The sequence below is a fragment of the Argiope bruennichi genome, chromosome 2 (genome assembly GCF_947563725.1).
Source record: "Argiope bruennichi chromosome 2, qqArgBrue1.1, whole genome shotgun sequence".
NCBI classification, from domain to species: Eukaryota; Metazoa; Arthropoda; class Arachnida; order Araneae; family Araneidae; genus Argiope; species Argiope bruennichi.
Genome location: NC_079152.1, coordinates 116,031,103 through 116,047,058, shown reverse-complemented (window position 1 = coordinate 116,047,058; position 15,956 = coordinate 116,031,103). Strand labels below are relative to the sequence as shown.

General features: G+C 25.6%; 1 protein-coding gene across 2 annotated transcripts in view; it reads right to left on the bottom strand.

Moving 5' to 3' along the window:
* Nucleotides 1-15,956, bottom strand: part of LOC129955732 (peroxisomal multifunctional enzyme type 2-like) — a 57,738-nt gene that overhangs the window by 17,582 nt on the left and 24,200 nt on the right. For both annotated transcript variants that reach the window (XM_056068247.1, XM_056068248.1), the window contains 9 exons: nt 14,774-14,946; nt 14,010-14,079; nt 13,238-13,344; nt 10,299-10,385; nt 9,995-10,093; nt 9,551-9,689; nt 8,534-8,664; nt 8,077-8,181; nt 7,239-7,383 (listed from right to left, as the gene is read on the bottom strand). In XM_056068247.1, the coding sequence (XP_055924222.1) occupies nt 7,239-7,383; nt 8,077-8,181; nt 8,534-8,664; nt 9,551-9,689; nt 9,995-10,093; nt 10,299-10,385; nt 13,238-13,344; nt 14,010-14,079; nt 14,774-14,946 (1,056 nt within the window). The remainder of the gene's footprint in view (nt 1-7,238; nt 7,384-8,076; nt 8,182-8,533; nt 8,665-9,550; nt 9,690-9,994; nt 10,094-10,298; nt 10,386-13,237; nt 13,345-14,009; nt 14,080-14,773; nt 14,947-15,956) is intronic.

Sequence of the window (15,956 nt, the reverse complement as noted above, 5' to 3'; positions counted from 1 at the left end):
GAATTTAGTTGAAATCACATTTTGGGATAATTTTGTCATTTTTTTTATTTATTCATTCGATTCACGCTCTGAATTTATGGTACGCATTATATCAACATTTGATTGGAAATAAAATACAAGGTAATAAGTTCAGATATGGATTGTTTCATTATCGACATCTTATTATTTCACGATTTCAATATCTAAATAAATATCATTTTAAATGCAAAAAAAAATTATTATAAAATGATCACCCATTCCATTCTCCCTTCTCTTCAAATAGGGTCATTCAGGTCAATAACCACACAGTTGATCACTGTCAGAACGCCGCAGTCCCATCTTAAAATGTTGAATATCAACATTTAACACACACCAAAGCAACATGGTGTAGACATAGCTAAATAGATTATGTCGTCGTTATTCCCCATTGCTAAATAAATTACGGAAAACTGCCAAAGATTTCCTCACATTTATGTTAATACATTCTTTTCAGCATCATATAATCTAATGCTTAATGTTTCCAATTGTTCTATAACCCTCTAACGTTTCCAATTTTTAGAAAAAAAAAAAAAAAAAAAGCGTAGTCTTGCGAAGTATACAGTATAATTTTTTATAAAATATATAAGAACTGTAAAACTATTTAATGTAGATGGAGTTTCCTATTTTATTTCATTTGTTGAACGGCAAACTTTATTTTAGTATTGACTGATATACATAATTCATGAATACAAGTTTTTTGTTTAACACATATGCCTCTCTCTGCAATCAAGACCGTTTCGCCTATTACTCCAAACTTGTTTCATATATAAAGTATTTGACTCCATTTTGATAATGATAAAAACGAGACGCTAAATAAAAGTTCAATGCGTGTCAGAGTTATTCTAACATACAAACAGACAGACTTTTCGTAGATAAGTCCGCTTCGGTTCATTCAAAATTTTAAAAAACGTAAAGTCTCATATTAAATTTCATCTGTCAAACACGTCCGTCTAAGTTTAGATTGTCATATTCGTTGACAGACAGAATTTTAAAAAGTGGTTTGTTTGTTTGTTTTCCTGTGAGAAATATCTAAAATGCACAGATTCATCAAAATCTCAAGAACGGATTTTTTTTGATGAGTTGAGAATTTTCTTTTGGCGGTACTACATACGCTAGAAAATAAAGGGCGCACTTATCTCACTTTTCCCATAAATAACCCAAATAAAAAAAGAAATTCTTCTACCATTTTTTCTCGCCTTTCACCACTTTTCGTTTATTCTTTTTGTTCATACCGCTCCAGGACTTATGTTTAATTTACCGTCAACCTGTCAAATGTCTCAAAATTGAAGGTATTACCCTGAGGTTAACGTGTGGCCGCATCTTTTCCTCACTCGTACTTTTTTATCATCTGGCAACCGCTTTCAATTTATTGTATTAAAACCTGACCATGAATAGAATACAAGCGATTTATTTTTCAATAAAAAAATGCGAGTGATAAAAACTTCAAATGAAGAAAATATCAAAATAAAATAATATTTACTACCAAGATATGAATTTTAAATGGAAAATTCGTAAACAAGACTTTTTTTTTTAGTTTGCATTCTTTCCTTTATAAAAACTGTCTCCATAACAAAATAACATATTTTTATATAGTTAATATTTTCCATGGAGATTTGCTGCATTTTTTTAAAATTTTTTGTATTGCTGAATATAGAGATAGAATTGTAAAACATCAAAAAGTTCGAATTCATGAATTTGACGAATTTCCATGTTTTAGGCCTCCGTGAGTGCGAAAAACATTTTTGGAAAATGTCTATCTCTCTGTCTGTGATAAAAAATAGCTCAAAAACGTTATGTGCTAAACGGATGAAATTTAGCTTATGGTCTTCACACCAAACTTGCAAATGTCTATCAAATTCCGAGCAAAACCCATTCAGTGGAAATCAGTCTATCCTGTTATCAATATACGAAATAAAGAGCTAGATAGATAAAATTCGTTGCAAAAATTTAACATCTAAAGTGCAGAAGACACTTATCAAATGTTGATCCAAATTTAACAAAAGGTTGATCGTCTGTCGATCGATACATCCAGAAGCATGTAAACTTGATAACTCAAAACACAATGCCGTAAACCTATCAACTTTAATATGTGATTTTGCGACTACAATTGTAATTCTATGTCAAATTTTGGTTTCGATTGGATGAGAAAAATGCATTTAAAACACAAATTCCATTTTTGGATACTATAAGCCGTATGCCACGGATTACTCATCAAGAATCAAAAGACAGATTCAGTAAAAATGCTTAATTCACGCCAAAGACTCCAAGGTCCATAATTTTTTATGGGGGATGGGCGATAACAGCCTTTTTAGAGAGTATATGAAAACTTTTTGGGGAAATCCCTCCCCCGGTTTTTAATGTAAAAAAGTAATCCCATCCTCTTTGATTTTTCAAGCAATGATTGCAGACTCAATATAATAACTCATTTTTTTTTTTTTTTTAATCATCTCCATCAGAAATAAACGATATTCGACTTCAGTTTAATAGCTTGTAAAACTATAATCTTATTTATAAATAATCACAGAATGTAATTGTATTAATTTACAACCTTTTAAAAAAATTTCAGTTTAAAAAAAAAAGGTTTTATTGAAAAATGAAATATAATCTTAACTTCTTAACAAATAAAATATGTTGTTCTGTGTAAGCTTTTCCTCGGTATCAAAAAAAAAATTCTTTTACTGGTGTACTAAAAAACTTTTTTGCTCCATTTTCAGATTTTATTCCTGTCCATTTTTGGCAACAATTAGCCAGAATTAATAATGGTTGCAAAAAAATTCAATTAGATATATTTTTTTGTAACCTGGTCATAATGGCTTAACACATTAATTTACAATACAACAAGAATATTTTAAAAAATATTTATTAAAAACATACTTCATACTGAAAATACTCAACACAGAAAATTATGTTGAATCTTCATATTTTAAATAGCAACAATGATGGTTGGGGGTGGGGGGAATTAAAACTGGATTTAATATTAATAGCAAAAATGGAAGCGATTTCAGTTTCATTTTAACAATAACATATATTATTGTTAAAAAAAATGCCTGAAATATTTTTAAATTGTTAAAATTGAGTAAAAAGAAATTACAAGGCATTTAAAGTGATATCATTAAAAAGAAAACTTTTTAAATTTTTAAATTTATTTTTAATTGACATTTTGTATTAAAACAACATTATGTGTTTAATCTACATCATCAAAAAATAAGCTTAACTAAACAACTAACAAAAATAGCTTAACTAAATATCTACATCAATCTTTATTTCAAACAGTAAAATGTAAAGCTTAAATATTTTGTTTCTATGAAGCTAGTAATATCTAAGAGCTTTTCAAAAACTTTAACCAGATCTTAAGTTTGATGGTATTATGAATGTGTTTTGCTTTTCCTTTCAAAAGTAAGTAATTTTTAAAAATTGGTTAAAATATTCAAAAAAAAAAAACTTTTTTATAGTTTTTTTTATAGGTTTTTTTTTTTTTTTTCAAAAAAAAGCCAAAAGGAAGCAAACATCTAATTAACATTTCATGGAATTATCGCAAATAGACACAAAAAAAGTTAAATATTCGCATAAAATTACATAACTACTTTTTTTCTCCTTTTAACACATAAAATTTTTTATATTTTATCATAAAAATTCTGTAATTATTTAATATAAAACCAGCCAATGAAGTCCTAAAAACTTCTCTACATAAATGATGTACTTTAAACATCATAAATAATAAATAATCTATACTTATATAAAGCTCAATGTGTGTGTTGGCACTCTACAGGCCAGACCGTTTGACCTACAGCTACCAAATTTGGTACATATATACCTTAGAGGTCGGGAGTGTGCACCTGGGGTCCCTTTTTTTGAATTTTTAATTAGAATTTTAATTATTAATTAAAAACTAACTTTCCCGCCAAAAAATCTTTTCATTTTCCCCAACGCCAAATGAGTAAGGCTTCAGTTTTTTTTCCCAACAGTAATGAGGCTAAGGATAACATTTTTTGGTCGATTATTTCAAACGATTCTGTTTATTTTCTTAATGTTTTATGCATTTAAAATTAAACATTGTTAATTAATCAATCTTTCGGGTTTATTCTGAAGTACTTTTGAATTAAAATAACACAGTATAAAGGAAATTTTAAAAATTTTTAATCTGCATAGCGTTACCCCAACTGGCGTAGAAAAATTCACGCATTTGTGTTACCGTAACTGGCGTTGAAAATTCACGCATGTGCATTGTGTTCCGATTGTTGACAACATTATCAACGGATGATTCTTGATTTAAATTATTTTTAGGTTAGTTGCATGCTTTTGTAATTAAATTGTATTTATGTTAGTTATATATTTTTTGTATATGCTTATAGTTTTAAGTACATCGTTTTTTAAGTAGTTTTTTTAAACCTGTTTTCGACCGATTATTTTAAACGATTCATTTTATTTTCTTAGTGTTTGATGCATTTAAAATTAAACATTGTTTATTAATCGGTTCATGATGAATCTGAGAAAATGTTGTTGACAAATTCTTGAGATATTACATAAATTACGAAAGATATTCTTTAGTGCCCATAAAGTTTAAACGCTCAGTGACTCTGTTTTCAGTAATCATATTATAAAAATATGTTTTGTTTCAGTAAAAAATATTATTATATTAATTACAGATTAATTCTTTCCACTTTAATTTAAAGCATAAATTCTGCAAGAGCTAACAGAAAATTAGAGGAATTCATATTACGTTATGACTGAAGGCCTTTATAATATTATGAGTGAATTATATGACTATCAAAATTTGAAGTTTTAAAATATTTTGATGAATAATCTATTAAAGTAGGAATTGCATAAAATATTTAATTATTATAATTTAAACGAACATTAAGATTGGAGAACCAGCTGGTCGCCAAAGGCAGCTAGTGTTCAATAAATTTACTAGATTTTCTATAAGATTTGATTCTATAGAATTGCTTACTATATTTTACAAAGATTAGAAACTATTTTGTAGAAATTAAAATTAGTAAATACTAGGCTTGTAATATAAAAAAGAGTTAACTGAAGTCATAGAAAAATATATATCTACTAACAAATAACAATACAATATATATCTATTAATAAAAAAGGGAGAGATGTGTTGGTGCTGTATATATTGTTTGACTTCAAGTTACCAATTTTGGCACAGAAATATTTTGGGAGTTGAAATATACACTTTGGTGCGATTTTTTTTAATGTAAACTAAAATTTTAATCAATTGAAAATTCAACAAGATTTTGGTATTCTTCTGTACAAACTTCTAAAAATATAAGTATATAAAACTGATTTTAACACCATTTTGAAATTTAAAAAAATGTTTGAAATTAAAAAAATGATATCTATATAGTCTGTAATTATTTTCCTAATTTTTTTTTCAATCACAAATTTTACTGTTGCTATGAAATGCCAATTGTTTTCATTATCTCATCAAATATTTAATCATGTGATTCTGTTCCATTGTTACAAGCTAAGGAAGAAAGATACTACTTATCATCAGTGCAATTTGCATGAAGAATTAGAAAGTGCAAAATTAAATTACTAAAAGGACAAGTGCAGTTTGATACAGACCATCTAGACGCTTAAGTTTTTAATGGCACTATGATATCATGGAACTCGATTCCATTAGAAAGGTTCATTTACACAATAAACAAAGCAGTTGTAAAGCTATTAAATTAACATGGCCATTTTGCCACAATTTTAATGCTTAGAACTAATTTCTTTAGGAACTATGAACACCAAGTAGTGCATAAAAGATTTGATCGAATTCGAACACAATCATTATTCGCAACAAGCCAATTGGTCATCAAAGGCAGGTATATAATAAAAAATAATAAGAAATGATCTAAAAAGACAATTATTAAATTTAAATCTTATTGACATCTACTTACAGATCATGAGTAAAGAAAAGAAAAAACCTTTGCAGAGATTGTTAAAAATTAAACATTTCTTACAGATACAATTAATTCAACATTTTATAATATAATACTTTATCTTAAAAATCAATGATACACATGATTGCAAGTTCAAATACTAAAAAAAAAAAAAAAAAAAAAATCAATTTATCAAAATACCTTCTTAGAAATGGTGTGAATTTGTAACCTTGCTGTGACAAAATAGTATTTTCAGCTAAGGAATTACTAGTAGAATAAGTTTTATGATTCTTATCTGCTCTAAGAAATAAAAATAAGATTCAAGCTTTTATTCACTCTATGTTTTGGAACTCAGTTCTATTACTGCAGAAAGAGACTGTTGTAAGTACATTTCACAGAGAATTTTAAAAAAAGGCCTTTTTTGCCAGATGAACAGTTTAATAGTTATCTTTGTTATAAATATGCAATTAAAGCGAAACATGAAACATTGAAAACTATTAACATTTTATGCTTGTGTACTCAGAATGCTATTCTGCTCAATGCAAACAGTGATTTGATTACACAATCACAAAATTGATTCTTTTGAAACAATTTTCTTCTTTTGAATAGTCTTTTGATAAATGAAATGACTTTTTGTAAACAAAACAAAAAAATGCCTAAAAGTTTGAAAAATTGTAATATTACACATTTCTCTGAAAAAAAAATTTATAAAAAATAACTCATCACCCAATACTGAGAATGAAAGGAAATTCGTTAAAATACCAGCATCAGTTCTGAACTAAATAGCATGTGGTGAACTTCAAACACTTTCCGATCGATCCTCAAAATACGAGTGTAATATTTCTCAGCATTTGAAAAGTTTTCAAATGTTTCTATAACGAAAGGAAATATATTTAATATGATGTATTCATACAGGCAAAGTACTAGGTATATTTCATTGTTACACTATTCACTGAATTTACGAGATATTGCGGAGGAAACTGCTGTAAAATTAAGTGGCTGTAAATGTCTGGCAGTAAAAGGGTTAACAGCTTTGCCTTCATTCAAAATTTGGTGTCTAATACATATAGAAGATAGAATTATTGCATCTTTAAACCAATTTAGAAGTCTTTGTACAACTTTAGCATCCAGAGTGTTACATATGTTCTTCTTACATAACCTCTTCTTACAGTGATGTCATCAGAAGACAGATTTAAAAAACATATTAACTTTCATTCATTCTTAAAGAATAATTAAAATTGCTGTTTGTTCAAACCTGCATTGTTTTAACAATTTTTTAAAAATAATTGGCAAATTTTAATTATACTTGTTTTATAAGCAAGAACTTAACTAAAAACTTACTCCAAGTAGATACAACTTTCCCATCCTTCTTTATATTCCACTGGTAAATAGTTTTTATTGAGCTGGCTAAATCAGGATTTTTTTTTAATTTCTCAGCCAATTTTTCAAAAATCTTGTCACATTTTAAGTCAACTTTAGGTTCATTCTATAATGAGAATCAAAATCAAATATGCACTAATTAGTAATGTGATTCTGATCCAAAAAAAAAAATATATATATATATTGAAAATGTAAACTTTAAAATACTTGCATCAAAATCTTCTAAAGATCCTAAAAAATTAAAACTTACTTTTTTTTTAATTGTCATTAACAGCTAGGAAAATTTAATTAAATGACCTTGTTATAATCATTTAAATATTAATATGAATTTTAATTTTAAAAATAATAAATGTTAACATATTTTTACTGAAGACTTTTCAAAAGTAAAATATCCAATTAGCCAGTCATTTATATATTAGTCAATAATTTAACTATTATAAATTAATTAACGAAGGCAAAATAGAATACTAAGTAAGTGGAGTAAATATACAAACAAATAAGTTTATTAATTCTATTAAATTTTTGGTCTTCAGATAAAAAAAAAAACATAAAATATTGCAATTTATTAAATGAATTGTATGAACTAATGCATTTTAAAAGGATGCAAGATATAAATTTTCAACATAAAATTTAAAATCTTGAAAAAAAAGAGCTGCATAGAAAACCTTAGTAATATAATTTCATCATTCACATTTTGTAAGATAAGATAGTTGGAGGTTTATTTTTTTATCAGTACCTCTACAAAAAATTTCACTTTATTTTCCAAATTCACTGATTAGCAAAGTAAACAAATACTCACTTGAGGTTTTGTTAGATCAACTTTTGGTCGTGCTGATAACAACGGTTTGAGTTTCTGAGTCAGCATAATGTTGCCTTTGATCTTTAGTTTTCCAGACATGAAAGCCTTTAAAAAAAAATAAAACACATAAATGTAAATAAAAATTTAAACTTTTTTTTTTTTTTTTTTTACAGCTTGAAAATTAATGGATTGAATGAAATTTGAAATATCGTTATGTATCATCAAAATCATAATCCATGTTTAATTGTACCTAATAATTAATTCTAATCATTAAGTACAATTCAATGTGCAAAACTTTTTTATTAATATCTTTACTAAAATAGCTATATGGACCAATATTTAGTGCCCCATGATAGATATGCATGCTTATCACAATTATTAATTTTAGCTTTATGTTAGAATCTTATAAGCAATGCACACAATTTTAAAATGGTGATTCAAATACAATACAACTTGCCTTTTGAGGATCCAATTTTCCAGTAACTAATGCAAGCATATCCTCATCCTCCATAATCAGAGTGCACCCAGGTTTTATTCCATTGATAGTGCCTTCTACAATTTTCCCTGGTCCATTTTTTAAATCAACAGCTAGAAGGTAAAAAAGATAATTTAATAAATACATCCAAGTTTTTTAAAGTTATACTACATGTATTTATAGTAATAACTATCAGCACCTATTGCTTCATTAAAGATAATAATCTGAGAAAAAATGTTCATGAATTAAAAGCTATAATATTTGGCAATTTATTACCATGCACATGCAATTCAATAACCTTACACAATATTGAAACAACGAATGAGTCATATGAATATAAAAGAAACATCTAGAGTTGGATCATAGAAAAACTTCAATAAAAAATATTTAGCATTTCCACAAAAGAAGTAGTATTTAAAAACATTAGGTTAATAAAAAACAATGAAATCAAGTTTTTTTTTTTATTATTATTGTTTATTTATTCGTTTAGAAGCTTGAGCTTAGCTGCAAAAAAGTCAATTCTAGAATTTAATCTATTCTGAGATAAATACTTCAAATTTAACAAATTCTCAATTACAGAGAATTTAATTTTTAAAAAAAATTTCTATTTCAAATAAAAACATGTAATATTGTATACTAAGCAAAGAAATTATTATATCTTACTTTACTTATTTCATTTTTAATTACACACTATAATTTTGACATATGGATTCTTTATCTACATAAATTACATCTGGTCAAAATCATCTCATATTTTTTTTATAATACAATTCTTGATATATCTTTTTAATTCATTCCCTCAACATTTTTTACAAAGGAATCTCCCCTTTTAGCAAGAATTAAATAAAAGAATTTTTAATTTTTTTAATTGTACAGCCGTAAAAATTCTATTTTAATTTAATAAACTCTAATAATAAGTAAGATCCCCCAATCTTGTGGTAGTTAGATCTATTCAATTATCAGTAATTTCAAGTAAAAGTTCAAACAAAGAAAACTTACTATATGTAGCTGCAGTTTTGCCATTTTGTAAAATGTTCCATTCATACACAGCTTGTATTTTAGAAGCTAATTCAGGCATTTGAGCTAGTTGGTCTGCCATTGTTTTAAAAATAAATTTGCTCTTTAATGCTGGTCCTGACTGAAAAAAAAAATAGAAAACAGCACAATTAAAAAGTATTCAGAATTAAATACTTGAACATCAGCAAAAGATCTTGAAATTTTTATCAATATTTAAAAGGTGCTGAATAGCTCAATACATAATGCAATTACTTTATTTCACTTAATATAACTACTTTAATTTAATTTAAAAAATTAAAGAAGAGACAGTATTAAATAAAAATAAGAAAATGGTTTAAGGAAATATTATATTAAATATTATAAAATGAATACAAATCTAAGGTTATAGGTAATAAGTGCAAAATAAACATTAAATTGGATTCTTACTTTAACAGGCATCGATACTGCAGGTCCATTGGTGGCATTAGCTGTCCCAATCAGATCAATGTAAGCTCCTGAAATAACTTTTTTGCCTGTTTCCACACACTGTAAAATGAATTTTTTAAAACTTTGTCTTACTATTTCACATGCAATAGTGAGTACATATAAATATATAAAATTACTCTACAACTGTATATAATAAGATATGAAATTTCCATATACAATTTGTATAACTATATAATTGTATATAAAAATAAAATAATTGTTGCTCATAAAACTTATCTAATTGAGTAAATAAAGATTTTCTTACCATGCTTTCAAAATGTATCCTATTATTTTCTTTCCACATTTCAGTTCGCAAAGTTTGTCCAGGAAGTATCGTACTTGCAAATCTTGCCTTAATAAAAATAATTAGAGTCGATTATTGAAATAGACAATGGAAGTAAAACAAAATAAAAGCAATAGCAAACAATAATGTCTCCCTACAGTAAAAATTTATACACATTCAAAACAATTTTTGCTATATATTATCAATCTACAAAATTCATAGCTTTTATACATTATATATGTACCAGAATATATATTCTCTTAAACAAATGGTGCTATTTCCATACTTTAAAATATAAATTAAATCAATCAAGTTCAAAAGTACTGAATGAAGTGGTAGTTCATGCTAAATTACTGCTTATACTAAAGTCATATATTGCAAAATAATGATCTCTGCATAACATAAATTAGGTACTTTTTAATCAATTTTGAATAGTTTAATAATTAGTTTCTAATTAATAATTATATTTTTTATCTGGTAAAGATTTCTAACACAGAAATTCTAATAAAAAAATTACTAACAAATAATAATTCAAAACTATATAAGCTCTTGTCCAGCCTTGATATCCAAATTATATACATTCCTTTATTTGTGCTTGTATTATGGATATTTTATATTTGTTTACAAGGATTTAGACTATTGTGACTGAAATTTTTTTAAAGTACAATTGAAGACTAAAAGTGGAAAATATATATGTAGAAACAGAAATACTGTTTATTCACATTAATCAAAAATATTTAAAATTAAATCAATTTTTCTGGTTTTATTTTGAGAAAAAAGACCAATAGTTTTTTCTTTGATGCTCATAAGACTATGAAATCACTTAAAGACACACATTGATGAATAGAAACAAGCAGCCAGAATTCCATATGATAAATTCTCTAAATCCCCACAAAATTTGATAATTTTCAAATTTTATTCCTCTATTGATTTGGTTTTTAATTTATGTATATAATAGATGCAAAAAGAAAAACATGATTCAAGTTCTTTTTTTTTTTTTTTTTGGAGGGGGGGGAGGGAAAATCAACATCGAGGTTCCTTAAAATCTCCAAGTTGAATGTTTTGATAATTATAATTTCTCTCTTTGCACAATACCAAATCAAAAAAATAAATAAATAAAACCCTTAATTTTTTAGTATTATATCTATCTATATAAGTGCCAGGACTTTTCAATATAAATGCACTTATTGGCTCAATATTTCAGAAGCTGCCTTCAGTGAAATTTAATACATTCTATCCTAAGTGGATAACAGTACATTTGGTATTAGAACCACAGCATTTGATATTCTCTAAGAAGTTGTGTTCCTTGAAGCTTCCTGTATGTATTTTTTCCTATCTAAGTCAGACTATCTTCTTTTCAATCTTAACCCAGATCAAGTATAATAATATCATTGCAGAAATTTTACAAGTGCCTCACTCCAGGTATTTCTATGTTTTAAGTAAAAATTATTGAAAAATTATTTTGAATAGAAAAAAGAATGTTATTCAAATTTATTTACTATATATATATATATATATATATATATATATATATATATATATATATATATATATATATATATATATATTATCTCATTAACTTTTATCTTTCATCTTCCTTTATAATTTATTTTCAAATTTCATCTCCCATCTCAGCAAAAAAAAAAAAAAAATGCACAATGAAAAATATATTTAACTTAGTTTTCCTACTGTGGGTGTATTTGGCTTACAATGCTTTTTTTAATAAAACACTTTACTGGGAGGTAAAAATATTGAAGTTACATTGTTAATATGTATGCTCAATCAGAAGGAAATGGGACAAAAGAAAAAAATTCATAATTTGAAGGGGAAAATTACTTTATGTAACCTTGAAGTTCTTTTCCCAACTTTCTTAGTTGATGATGGATGAACAGAAAGATTAGAATGCTAATAAATTTAGATATTACATGCAAAACCAAACAAATAAATGATTACATTTTTGCATTAAAAAAAAAAAAAGGAATATTGTTGGACTGTTCTGTACTCATTAGTGGTATGTGACTGAATGTGAATAACAGAATCTTTAAAGGAGCTCAAGTGAAAAAATTTAACAATGAATATTGTTATCTTAACTGGTGAAAGTTGCTTGAATTGCAGATGTATGTGAATTAATATATAAATAAGGAAATGTTATTCAACAATCATAATAAATGCATGATTTACATTTAAAATCAATATCAGATTGCAAATGAAAAGCTCTAATTCCGCATTTAAAGAGTATATTCCTTGATGTTGTGTACAAACAATTGTATAAAATATGAATTATTAGAATTCATTTTTAAACTAAGAAATGCATTACAATTATCAACATTAAAGTTGCTGTTAGCTTGATGAAACTGATTTATTTATGAATAGATTCATCAATATTCTATCATTAAAAATCTATTCTAATATGTAAGCAGATTTATATGCTTTTATACCTTATTAATATACTTTTATTTGTATATCTTATCCATAAAAAGTAGTACAGATCTCATTAAAACATTTTGTTCCCATGCCGCTCTTAGAACAATACACAAGTACTCTATTCACCCTATAAATAGTTCCAATTTCTTCTACCTGTATGATGGCTAATGAAGGGGGGGAGAGAAAAGGTAAACTCTGAGGTCTAAATTTCGAAGGGAGGGTCATTTTATTACTCATCTGCAAAAATCTGCATTTTTAAGAAAACCTGAAATTTTTCTTGAATAAAGCTAATGAAAATCTAAATAAATCATTAAAATAACTGCAGTACATAGAATATATAGTTATTTATATTATACTTAGAGCTATATCAAAGAAAAACTAAATATTTTGTTTACAACATTTTATTAAAAGACAGAAAGAAGTGGTACCATATCAAATTAAAATTTTAATAAATATTAATAATAAATTTTTTTAAAAGTTCTAAAGAAATGGCTTACCATAACTGCTTTGAATAAGTTCACATCGTAATTAGCAAACTGTTTCAATACATGCCTAGTAGCATAACCTAAAGAACACAAGCCATGGAGAATTGGTTCAGAAAATCCTGAAAAAACAAACATATTTAGTATATATTTCATCACTAATATAATATTAGATATATACAATAATGGAAATTCTCAGTGTTAATATTATTTCTCAGGTTATAAACTTGATTTAACATTTACAGTGAATACTGATCCTAAATTTTACATGCATTATTTCACATAGTCCAAACATTCCTTATTAATAAAATGTTCACAGAAGATTTTCATCATAAGTATCTTCACTCATTTTAACAATAAATCTTTCGTAATTAGCAATTTCATTTTAAATTTTAAGAATTTTGCATAATGTCTTAACATTATAATGAACTGCACTTGTACAAAGCAGAACTATTATATCCATAAAAAACTGACATCATTAAGGTAAAATTCTTATTTGATTTTACCCACATTTAAATCATATTTTATAATTACTATTATTTAAAATGCACAATAAAGCCTCTTCAAAATAAAATAAACAATGTATGGTTGTTTTTATACAAACAATTTTAAAATGAATTAAGCAATAAAATATCAACTTAGAATTCAGTTTATCTTCAAAGCATAAAGCTGATTTAAATAAAAATGTTATTTATGAATCATTATTTTAAAAAAAGAGGCGAGTTTTTTATCATAGCTGTTTACTTCTGTAATAGCAAATACAAAAATTATGATTTATTCAACATACCTCCAATAGCAGCAAAAGATGGGTCAATATGCATAGGATTTTTATCACCACACAGTCTATATAAAGCTGCCTAAAAATGAAAATATCATACATTTATTATAATTAAATGTATCTCATAAAGAAGAGGAAAAATTACTCAAATTATGTTATGCATCTTACATCAAAGCTTAAGTCAATGTAATGAAACCAATAATGCATTAAATTATAATATTTAATATACTTATTTTTAAATTTTTATATCCTAAAATACAGAAAAGCATGTTCATAGAATTAACTCTCTTCTTATCCATATCCTAATTTGCTTTCTTTCATAAATCAATTACACACACATTTAAATAAACTGCTATGGTATTTAAAAAAAACTGGAAAGGTTAAAAAGATATAAATAAAGAAACCAAAGAAATAATTATATACTTTTATGTATATTTTATGTAATATGTATTATCAAAATTTAGCATTTTTCATATGAAGTCAAAGTATGGTTAGTAAAATAAAATAGCATCAACTAAATAATATGCATGTCAATTTCTAGATCTTTCTTAAATATTTAATGAACATTTACGCTATGCATAATATGCGTAATCATTTCATATTATGTATACATACAAATGTAATGATTATGGCTAATATATTTCTTAAAATTAGTCAAAAAAGCTGAAATATGAATGTATACAAACATTAAAAAAGTAATAAGTATTCATATAATCTGGAACACAAATAGTTGAAAAAACAAGCAGAAATGAACATAGAAAATTTCTAATAACCTGATCAACAGAGGTTTTTTCTTCAATTACAGCATCTGGTTTACGATTTGGTAGAGACTGAACTTTCTTGCCTTTGTCAGTAGATCTCTTACCACCAAAATTACCAGCACCAACCAGAAAGATGGTCCATTCACTGCGCATTACCAGTTGATTATTTTCATCAAAAGTATCCTCTAAAATTAGAATTTAAAAAATATGATGCTTAGCACAAATATTCAAACAGGAAAATAAAAACAAATAACAGATAACTGAAAATGAATGTTTTAATGTTTTCAATTCATCCATAATATAGAATTATATACAGTGATTTATACTTTAATATACTATATATTCCTAAAATCAATGCCAAAAAGTTAGGCAATGATAAAAAAAAATCTGTTTCATATTTGGTGAAAAAAATCAAATATTTTTAAATACAAGAAGCTTTAAGATTTTAAAGGTTATCCTAATAAATATCCCAACAAATGCTAACAATAAATTTTAAAAGTCATGAAAAAACATTGAAAAATACACTTAAATATAAAAGTACCTAAATCTATATTTTTCACAATATTGAATATAATCAACTATGTGACTCAAATATTTAAAGAAAACAGAGCAGATTTAAATGAACAAGATATTGAGATTTTGAAACATCAGATAACATTAAGCCAGTAATTTAAAATGGTATCTTAAGGAATTAAAGTTTTAAGAATGATGTTATACATTAGTAAATAACAAAATAGTTGTCCATTCAAAGAAAATTACTTGTTACAAGAATCTCATTTTAACAAATCAAACACAAAGTTACGAATAATTTAAATAATAATTCAGTAAATGATTCTAGCTAACAATGTATTAGTAGCATTGGAATTATAAATCTTCGGAGAAGAAAAATATCACTAGATTGCATACATTCAGAAATTTAGCATGTTATATATTTTCTGGCATACCACATGAAGAAAAATTAAATGTTCACATATCATGACATTTTTCAACTTGTTAATGATTTAAAATGCATAATTTTTGTGATTTTTTTGAGTTACAAGTAATATATTTCATAACCAATCATGTATAATATAAGATAACTGATTTTATAGCCTGTTTGATTAAATAATCAAAGATGTAGTGATGTAGAATAAATACACATAATTAGTTATTTTTTAATTAGAAAATAGTATGTTAAATATTATAACAAAGGATA